The following is a 10,719-nucleotide window of genomic DNA, read 5'->3' as shown; positions in this document are numbered from 1 at the left end:
TTTTCAAACACTGAACACATCCGACTAAACTGTAGAACATCAAAGTCAAGAAAGCCAACAGCCTCATCTCATACAAGGAATAGACAACAGCCATGGCAGACTTTGAACATGCACTACTAGAATGGCAGGGAAAGGAATACAGGAGTATCTTGAAAGGAATGAGAGAGTGTAGAAAGTGTTTTAGAACTTCAAACCCACCTGAAAGCTAACACATGCTAGCTTGAAGGTGTGATTGAAATATGTGCAGATACACAAAACTAAGATTTGCCACACAGGCCACAGCTGAAACAATTCTTAGAAAGCACACCTCGGTAGGACAACAGATACCGAGGAAATGAAGCAGCAAAATGCAAGTAGAGAAAATGGGCACAGACACTGATAATGTATGTCAGTAAATCTGAATATAATGAATGGTCAGAAAAAATAACATCTTGTTTACCAGTAATAATTTTTATTTTTTATGAAATGTAAAACAAACTTGGCAAAAGAATGGACATGAAAAATTAGCAATGCTGTCTAAAACATTAACCCAGCACACAAGCAAAAATTAAAACCCCAAACAATCAAGACTAGAAGTAGAATGATTCATGGAAAATGGAATCGCTGACATGTGAAGATGCTCAGTGGCTAGAAGTGTAAAGAGTCCAAATTGCCATAGGAATCGATTCAAAACCAAACCACAGTCACGTTAGTGCAATGAGAAAACCATTTCTTAATATGTACAATCTGAAGGTGATGCTACAGTCATTTCATTCCTGAAGCTCATTTCCTTCGAAATCCCTGAACTCCACACTGGTTAGGTTTCCTCTTGTGCCCTGGTTCCACACACAGAAATGGCCCCAAGGCTCCACACACCTACTTGATATACATTCACAATTAAATGCCAACCTTGAAATAATCTGACAAAAGCTGTGTAGTCACATAGCTGGAAAACACAAAATGAGCACAGAACCAACCTGTTTTCTCGGGCAGAAAGAGTTTAAACTAATTTCTTCACTCGGACAAGGGTTGTTGACAATCACGTCCAGTAAAGATCACGCTCTATGGTGAAATTCCAAAGCATTAACACAAGGCTTAAGACAGGAATATTGCTATCAGTTATACAGTTCAACCTGGATTTCAAATACAATCCAGTCTAAAAAACTAAGAAAGAGAAGAATCTACCAAAGAAACACTACAGAAATTCAATAATTCTGTTGGATGTCAGATCAATAGAAGAAACACATTATTTCTATACATTAGTAACAATGGTCAACATATACTCGGGATTCTAGAACAACACAAAACAGACTTAGAATTGGGAACTTTGAACTAGCATGGGGCATTATCTTAAAAATAGCAGGAAGAAATGAATGGGAAAGAGTTGGTATTTGGGGTGGGGGTGCACAAACCTAACTACGTTTGCTAACCAAGAATGAACAAAATGGGGGTACGTGGTCAGGGTGCCCAGTGCTTTGTTTGGTCCACGTACAACTGTTTTCCAGACCCCCAAAAGCGACTAGGGCCAGCATCAGGAAGAGTCCACGGTCAGAAGTTTGCCAAGAACTTGCAGAGTCTGGGACCTGAAGGAAACAGAGTTCGTCATCATTCCAATGTGGGAGACGAGGGGTCCAGTGGTAGGGTGCTGGGGGCGGGCTGGCATTTTCCAAAGTGCTGAGCTGAGGCTCCAAGCCAACGTGAGGGCCATGACAGTGCCTGGGTGCCTTCTGCGCAGAGCAGGGCCCAAGCAGAACCTGAGGTCTCAGGGCGGCTGCGCTGCAGGCAGCACTGTCCTTGGGTGTGTGAGGAGATGGTCCTTCTCCCAGACTTGCTGAGCCAACAGCCCTGGAGAATGGTGCAAGGCCGTCTACAGCCAAAGGGCCTCCCTCTCTCCGCCCTTTGTCTCCCCTTGTGGACACACAGCAGGGCACCCAGAAGGGCTCTCAGAAGCCCCTCACCTGGACGTCAGCTGCGTGGCGAAGGACTGCAGGGGCAGGTCCTTCATTCCTGGAACAGGCGTCTCCGGGCCTTGCAGGCGGGCCGAGGAGGGCGCTGCGGGCGCCCCGGGGGCTCCGGGGACCCTGGACTGGGAGACGGAGGCAGAGGCTGGAGCGCAGAGCCGGGCAGCGGCCGCCACAGCTCGAAGTCCAGGTCGAAGCCCGAGCCGCGGCTGGAGCCCCTTGCAGCGCCCAGGCAGAGCCCCGCGGCCCAGCCGGCTGCAGGCTCCCCGCGGATCGCCAGGAGCAGCTCGGGGTCGGCGGGGTCTTCGGAGGCCTCTCCCTGGCCGGCCATCTCCGTGGGGGCTGCGCACACGAATCCCTGCTGCAGCACGACGTCCTCGGCCGCGGCGTCCAGGACAGCGTGTAGCGCCAGGCCGCCCGGCGAGGGGCCCTGGCCGGCGGCCTCCAGGAGGCCCTCGGGGACCAGCAGCAGCGTGTGGCCGGGCAGAGACACGCTGAGGACCGACGGGGCGCGGGCTCCAGCAGCAGGTCGACGTGGTCCAGCGGCACCTGCAGGGCGCAGCCGGCGGCCAGGACCAGGACGGAGGTGAGCGGCGCGGCGGCGGGCGGGGGCGCGGGCGGGGCCGGGAGGCCGGGCTGGGGCCGGAGCTCGGCGGCCGCGGGCTCCTGCACTCGGCGGCGCTTGGCAGGGCCGGGCGTTACGGGCGCTCCGGGCGGCGGGGGCCTCGCGGGCTCAGCGCAGGCGCTGGGGCTGCGGGGCCGGACGCCCCTCATGGCCACGGCGCTGCGGGCTGCGCTCCGGGGCCGGGCAGAGGGTGCGAGGGGCGCGGGCTTCGCGGTCCTGCGGGCGCTGTCAGGCCCCGGGGACAGGGCAGGCGGCCTGCGGCGGATGGACGGCTGGGCTACAGTCTGGCTTTGCAGGAGCAGCGCCCACCTCAGGGACGGGCCTCGCACCTTGGAACCTTCGGCCTTCCTGCTAGCGCTCCGGATGTGCTGTGCTCCACCAACCGTGTTCCAAGTCGCAAAATGTCCCGCCAGATTCCGCCCCCTGGAGCCTCCGCCCCGAAGCGGAATCCTGGGTATGACCAAGATCTGGGCTCTGATGGTGGGTTAGGTCAGTGTGCGGGAAAGACTTCGACGAGTCTACAGGGTGCGGGGGACTGGGAGGAAGTCTTAGAAAAGAAATGACAGAGCGGTAATCGAATTCCCAAGATGGCTTCACCTTGGAACCAATGCTTTCCTGTGACTTCCAAGATTCTGACGAAACCTCAACTCACAAAGATACACCCCACCCCGCCCCCAAACCAACGCATCCTAATCCTATGGGAAATTCCTGTAATGCATGCAAATCATTTTATTTCAGGAGTAAGTGGGGAAAACACATTTCGTTTCAAAGATGGAAAGTGCTGTTGAAATACTTAGGTGAACCCTGTGTGATATATTTGTCCTGAAGTTCAAGACTGTTACAAAATTATTCATTGATGAAACAATATACATCTATTTGTTTATTGGAAAGGTAGAATGTCAGAGAGAGTTAAGCTAGAGAGAGATCTTCTTTCTGCTGGTTCACTCCCCCAAATGACCACAGCAACCATGGCAGGGCCAGGAGTCAGGAACTCCTGCTCATAGCTTTCTGCTATGGCCTGGGAAAGCAGTAGAAGATGGCTCAAGTCCTTAGGCCCCTGCACCCACGTGGGAGACCAAGAAGAGGCACCTGGCTCCTAGCTTCAGATCGCCCTGGCTCCAGCCATCGTGGCCATGTGGGGTGTGAACCAGTGCATGAAAGAATGAAAGATCTCTCTCTCTCTCTCTCTGTCTTTCTCTGTGTGTGTGTGGGTGTGGGTGTGCACCTCTCCCTCTGTGTAACTTTGCTTTTCAAATAAATAAATCTTAAAAAAAGTGAAAAAGGAACTTTAAGAGGCACTCCCACTTCATGGCAAGGCTGCTCCTCTAATGGTTGGAGCCCCTTCAGGAGGATATTACATGTAAGGTAAAGCAGCTCGTTATGGCAAACGAGTAGCCTTAAGCAATGTTAGGATCTCTTCTAAACCCTCAAAGGGCTGTCCACGGTGATAGTGCTCCAACAAACACGGCGGACATGCTTGAAACCTGCCGTGCCTTCTGTAGGAAGTGTGGCACGTGCCAGCCCCTCAAGAAGGATGAGGATTCTGTGTGCCCAGGGAAAGCGCTGTTGTGACAGGAAACAGAGTAGTTGTGCTGGGTCTATCAAGCAGATTTTCCAGGGAAAAGGTTACAGTCACAGAGATCGTTCTGAGGTTCAAGTGTGGTGCGTCCAGCTGTAGATTTAAGAGTGTCAGAAAACAGTAGAGGATGGCTCAAATCCTTGGGTCCCTGCACCCACGTGGGAGACCCGGAAGTAGCTCCTGGCTTTGGATTGGCACAGCTCTGGCCATTGTGACATTTAGGGAGTGAACCAGCAGAGGGAAGACCTCTCTCTCTCTCTCTCTCTCTGCCTCGCATAACTCTGCCTTTCAAATGCATTATTTACTTAAAAAGAGAGAGGGAGAGAGAGGGAGAGAGAGAGAGAGAGAGAGAGAGAGATGCAGGTGGTTTCAACTGGGGCTGGTAAGGAGAGAAAGGGCTGAGTGATCCAGCCCTGTGCTTCACCTTCTGCTGTATCATGAAGGCAGTCACATCTCTTTTTGAAAGATTGATTTTTCTGTTTATTGGAAAGAGTTACAGAGAGGCAGACACACCCACACCCACTCACACACACACACACCGAGGGAGATAGAGACAGAGAGTGAGAGTGAGTGACACAGGCATGGAAAGCCATGACACGATGGCAAAAAACAATCTAAATGAAAGACCCTGGTGAACAAGACCCCAGCAGAAGGAACAGGCCATCAAGGAGAGAGGCGCCTTTCTCTGAAGGGAGGAAGGAACCTCCACTGTGACACGGCCTTGACTAAACAAGTTCAGAGTCGGTGAACTCAAGGGACTTCCATAGCCTAGACAGCTCATAGCAAGTACCAAGTTGCAAAATGTCCCGCCAGACTCCGCCCCCTGGAGCCTCCGCCCCGAAGCGGAATCCTGGGTACGACCAAGTCTCGGGTGATTGCTGACGTCACAAATAAGAGTGCCAATTGTTAAATCAACCATGGGAGTCACTGGGTACATGCTCCCCATGTAGGATCTCTGTCCTTAATGTGTTTTACTATGAAACTTAAAAACACTACTAGTCGAACAATACCCTATACCTTGTGCGGTTGTGTGAATGCAGCCTGTTGAAATCCTTGCTTAGTGTATACTAAGTTGATCTTCACTATATGAAGGTAATTGAAAATGAAACTCGATAAAGGGCGGGATGGGGGAGGGAAGGGGAGGGCCACGGGAGGGAGGGAGGTTGGGGGGGAAGCCCAACAATACAAAAGTTGCACTTTGTAAATTCTCATTTATGAAATTAAAAAAAATAAATAAAAAATAAAAAAAGAAGTGGAGCAGCCGGGACTAGAACCGGCATCCATATGGGATGCTGGTGCTTCAGGCCAGGGTGTTAACCCACTGCACCACAGCTCCGGCCCGTGATATATATCTTTTTCCAACTCCATGTCCAGCGAAGTCATTTAGTTGCTTAAAAGTAGCCATGATAGGATCACTAACACCATGGAAATCAGAAAACCCTACAAATAAGAGAATGACATTGTTCTTTATTTAATCTAGACTTAAAAAAAGGAATAGAGAAAAATATTAATACTTCAATTTCAAAGTATGTTTTGGGGCTGGCGCTGTGGCTTATCAGGTAAAGCCACCGCCTGCAGTGTCCGCATCCCATATGGGTGCCAGTGTGAGTCCCAGCTGCTCCACTTCTGCTCCAGCTCTCTGCTATGGCCTGGGAAAGCAGTAGAAGATGGCCCAAGTGGTTGGGCCCTGCATTCCCATGGGAGACCTGGAAGAACCTCCTGCCTCCTGGCTTCGGATTGGTGCAGCTCCAGCCATTGCAGCCATCTGGGGAGTGAACCAGAGGAAGGAAGACCTTTCTCACCCTGTCTCTCTCTGCCTTTCTGTAACTCTGTCTTTCAAATTAAATAAATAAATAATTTTTTAAAAATGTGGAAAAAAAAGAGAGTGAGCGTGAGAGAGAGAGACAGAGAGTGAGAGTGAGAGAGAGAAACAGAGAGAGAGATTCACTCACCCAAATGGGCACAGCTGCCAAGGCTAGGCCAGATTGAACCCAGATTCCTGGAACTCCATGCAGGTCTCCCACATAGGTGCAGGGGCCCAAGCACTTGAGCCATCTTCTACTGCTTTCCCAGATGCTTTAGCAGGGCACTGGATTGGAGTGGAGCAGCCAGGACTTGAACCTGCACTCATATGAGATGCAGGTTTCTCAGGCAGTGGTGTTACCCTCTGTGCCACAATGGCAAGCCTGACAATAAAATCTTACACTCTGTGTTCAATAAATAAATAAATCTTCAAAGTGTGAATCTGAAGTCAATCAAAACGGTCATTATGTTAAATCAGTGATTAGCCCCTGATTTTGGAAAGGAAGAATGGTTAAAAAAAACTATCTAACAAATAAAAATATGGCTCTCTCTTTCCCCAATGATCTTCAGATCTCACAAGGCAGCCTATTGGTGGCACCAGCTGATGTCAAATGCATCAGTGAACATTTTTCGAGAAACTACTCATCACGATATAGACAAAGTGATTACTTTCTTCACTCAACATTGATGTGGACACCTTTAAAAAGATGATTAATTACAACAACAGCATCAGAAATAATAAAATAACTGGGAATAAATTTAACCAAGGTAAAACACTGTAACACTGACAAGTAAAAAACATTGCTGAAACAAATTAAAGAAGTCATGGAAAAATGGAAAGATACTCTGTGTTCATATATTGAAAGACTTAACATTGTTAAGTTGCCAGTACCACCCAAAATCATTATAATTCCGCACAGTCCTTATCACAATCCCTTTCAAATAAATAAATAGATGTATATCTATTGAATTGATTGCATTGTTTTATCAATCGATAATTTTGTAACAGTCTTGACCTTCAGGACAAATATATCACACAGGGTTCACCTAAGTATTTCAACAGCACTTTCCATCTTTGAAACGAAATGTGTTTTCCCCACTTACTCCTGAAATAAAATGATTTGCATGCATTACAGGAATTTCCCGTGGGATTTGGATGCGTTGGTTTGGGGGCGGGGTGGGGTGTATCTTTGTGAGTTGAGGTTTCGTCAGAATCTTGGAAGTCACAGGAAAGCATTGGTTCCCAGGTGAAGCCATCTTGGAAATTCGATTACCGCTCTGTCATTTCTTTTCTAAGAATTTCTCACAGATTTCTGGCAGTGCAGCAGGGAACACCGGATACCCAGGCCAAAAGCCAATCTGCAGGCCGCAGGCCCGGGCCCGGGAAAGGCAACCAGCGAGGCCCGGAAGCAGGGCCCGTGGCAAAGATACAGCTCATGCTCACTGCCTGAGCCCCTCAACTGCTACATGAGACAGGGTCACTGGTCTGCAACTTCAGCTTCCAAGAATTCTCTAAGGTGATTGCAGACAATACCTAGGGCCCTTGTCCCAAGACTCCTACTCAGTGGCACTGAGGTGGGCCAAGGAATCCGTATTTCCGGGGCTGTTGGCGCCAAGCTTCAGGCTTCTGCTTGCGATGCCTGCACCCCCTCTCCCAATGTGCCGGGTTGTCGCCCCCCAGCCCCCGGTACGCTGCCTCGGACCTAGCTTCCTGCTACTGGACCCGGGAAAGCAGCAGGTGACGGCGTCTGACGCCCACTGGGGGACCAAGATGGAGTTCCGCGTTCCCACCTTTTGCCCTGCCCAGGCCTGGCTGTCCCAGCCATTTAGGGAATTAAGCAGCAGCTGGAAATTTCTCTGTCGCTCAGCGTTTCAAATAAATCTCTTTTTTTAAGTCAATGGATGTGGAATTAAGTTTATGTTTTTAAATGTGCGTATCCCACGAACCCGCAAATGGATGCCAATGCCACCAAGTGACAGATCACTGAGTTAAAGGTCCACCCGGAGATGTTTGATTTATGCAAAGGAATACTAGGTAGCCCTTACAAATAAATGTTATAAAAAGAAAAGGGAGATGAGTAACATGCATGTGATTTGGTTTTAAGTGCACAAAATATTTTGAATGGTAAGAAGTCACAATGGTTATCTCCAAGGTGACGACTTAATAAAATCAGAGACGAGAAGAAAGAGTTTGTAGTCCTCAGGAACCATTTGTAAAAATTACCTATCCTGGAAGCCATGTGGGGTTTCTTCCCCTTCTAGCACTGAAGGCAGTTTGAGCCGCACCTTCCCTTACGCAAGCTCCATGCAGGCTGCTTTCCAACTCACTCGGAGCACTGATGCTAAAATGTTGCGGCTTCCAGGCGCTGGCAACGCCACCCCTGCAACCACTCCCCTGCTCCCAGCAAGCTACTTCATAACTTCTACATGCTCACCACCCGCAACTTGGGCTAAAGGCTCATATACCCAAGAGTTACCACTTAGGTCAAACAGGACAAGAAATCGCCACACGGGGTGAGCGCGTTCCAACCCCTACCTTCCCAACACCCTGAGGGGCCACACCAGTCATTGACACCTTAGGCGAAACACAGGCCTAAGAATCTCACCTGAAATAAAAAAAAAAAAAAAAAAAACAAAACAGGAATAAAAATGGCGCCCAGGGTACTTCCAGGTCAGCGTTGTCACCTGGGATTTCTGGTTTTGCAATCCACTCACGTGACCTGCATATTACGCCCTTCTCAACGTGAGAAAGCCCGAGAACTGACAAGCCCAGGAGTGGCACAGGGGCCCTCCCCCTACGGTTCCCGCACACTGACCAACCAACCACAGCCCTGGATAGTCGTCAGCCGCACCCTGTGGACTCCTCGAAGTCTTTCCCCCACACTGAGCCACCATCAGAGCCCGGATCTTGGTCGTACCCAGGATTCCGCTTCGGGGCGGAGGCTCCAGGGGGCGGAGTCTGGCGGGACATTTTGCGACTTGGAACACGGTTGGTGGAGCACGGCACATCCGGAGCGCTAGCAGGAAGGCCGAAGGTTCCAAGGTGCGAGGCCCGACCCCGAGGTGGGCGCTGCTCCTGCAAAGCCAGACTGCAGCCCAGCCGTCCATCCGCCGCAGGCCGCCTGCCCTGTCCCCGGTGCCTGACAGCGCCCGCAGGACCGCGAAGCCCGCGCCCCTCGCACCCTCTGCCCGGCCCCGGAGCGCAGCCCGCAGCGCCGTGGCCATGAGGGGCGTCCGGCCCCGCAGCCCCAGCGCCTGCCCTGAGCGCGCGGGGCCCCCGCCGCCAGGAGCGCCCGGAGCGCCCGGAGCCCCCGGCCCTGCCAAGCGCCGCCGAGTGCAGGAGCCCGCGGCCGCCCAGCCCCGGCCCCAGCCCGGCCTCCCGGTCCCGCCCGCGCCCCCGCCCGCCGCCGCGCCGCTCACCTCCGTCGTGGTCCTGGCCGCAGGCTGCGCCCTGCAGGTGCCGCTGGACCACGTCGACCTGCTGCTGGAGCCCGCGCCCACGTCGGTCCTCAGCGTGTCTCTGCCCGGCCACACGCTGCTGCTGGTCCCCGAGGGCCTCCTGGAGGCCGCCGGCCAGGGCCGCTCGCCGGGCGGCCTGGCGCTACCCGCTGTCCTGGACGCCGCGGCCGAGGACGTCGTGCTGCAGCAGGGATTCGTGTGCGCAGCCCCCACGGAGATGGCCGGCCAGGGAGAGGCCTCGGAAGACCCCGCCGACCCCGAGCTGCTCCTGGCGTTCCGCGGGGAGCCTGCAGCCGGCTGGGCCGCGGGGCTCTGCCTGGGCGCTGCAAGGGGCTCCAGCCGCGGCTCGGGCTTCGACCTGGACTTCGAGTTGTGGCGGCCGCTGCCCGGCTCTCCACTCCAGCCTCTGCCTCCGTCTCCGTCTCCCAGTCCAGGGCCCCCGGAGCCCCCGGGGCGCCCGCAGCGCCCTCCTCGGCCCGCCTGCAAGGCCCGGAGACGCCTGTTCCAGGAATGAAGGACCTGCCCCTGCAGCCCCTCGCCACGCAGCTGATGTCCAGGTGAGGGGCTTCTGAGAGCCCTTCTGGGTGCCCTGCTGTGTGTCCACAAGGGGAGACAAAGGCGGAGAGAGGGAGGCCCTTTGGCTGTAGACGGCCTTGCACCATTCTCCAGGGCTGTTGGCTCAGCAAGTCTGGGAGAAGGACCATCTCCTCACACACCCAAGGACAATGCTGCCTGCAGCGCAGCCGCCCTGAGACCTCAGGTTCTGCTTGGGCCCTGCTCTGCGCAGAAGGCACCCAGGCACTGTCATGGCCCTTATGTTGGCTTGGAGCCTCAGCTCAGCACTTTGGAAAACGCCAGCCCGCCCCCAGCACCCTACCACTGGACCCCTCGTCTCCCACATTGGAATGATGACGAACTCTGTTTCCTTCAGGTCCCAGACTCTGCAAGTTCTTGGCAAACTTCTGACCGTGGACTCTTCCTGATGCTGGCCCTAGTCGCTTTCGGGGGGTTGGAAAACTGTTGTACGTGCACCAAACAAAGCTCTGGGCACCCTGACCACGTACCCCCATTTTGTTCATGACTTGGTTAGCAAAAGTAGTTAGGTTTGGGAGTTAGGTTTCTGCACCCCCACCCCAAATACCAACTCTTTCCCATTCATTGCTTCCTGTCTATGTTTAAGATAATGCCCCATGCTAGTTCAAAGTTCCCAATTCTGTTTTGTGTTGTTCTAGGATCCTGAGTATATGTTGTTCATTGTTGCTAATGTATAGAAATAATTTGTTTCTTATATTGATCTCACTTCTGATAGATTT

At 52.6% G+C, this 10,719-nt stretch overlaps 1 protein-coding gene across 1 annotated transcript; it reads left to right on the top strand.

Annotated features, from left to right (window-relative positions):
• Positions 1–9,170: 9,170 nt before the first annotated feature.
• Positions 9,171–9,920, top strand: LOC133751908 (proline-rich protein 23A-like). The gene has a single exon (XM_062182123.1). It carries the CDS (start codon positions 9,171–9,173, stop codon positions 9,918–9,920), a length of 750 nt encoding a protein of 249 aa, XP_062038107.1.
• Positions 9,921–10,719: the final 799 nt, after the last annotated feature.

Source organism: Lepus europaeus, chromosome 2, assembly GCF_033115175.1.
Source record: "Lepus europaeus isolate LE1 chromosome 2, mLepTim1.pri, whole genome shotgun sequence".
Classification (NCBI taxonomy): Eukaryota; Metazoa; Chordata; class Mammalia; order Lagomorpha; family Leporidae; genus Lepus; species Lepus europaeus.
Note: the sequence above shows the minus strand (reverse complement) of the source record. Positions and strands in the feature narration are given on the sequence as shown.

Excerpts from the sequence above, each read along its gene's own strand:
- LOC133751908 (XM_062182123.1), top strand. The coding sequence starts at position 9,171 with ATGAGGGGCGTCCGGCCCCGCAGCCCCAGCGCCTGCCCTGAGCGCGCG.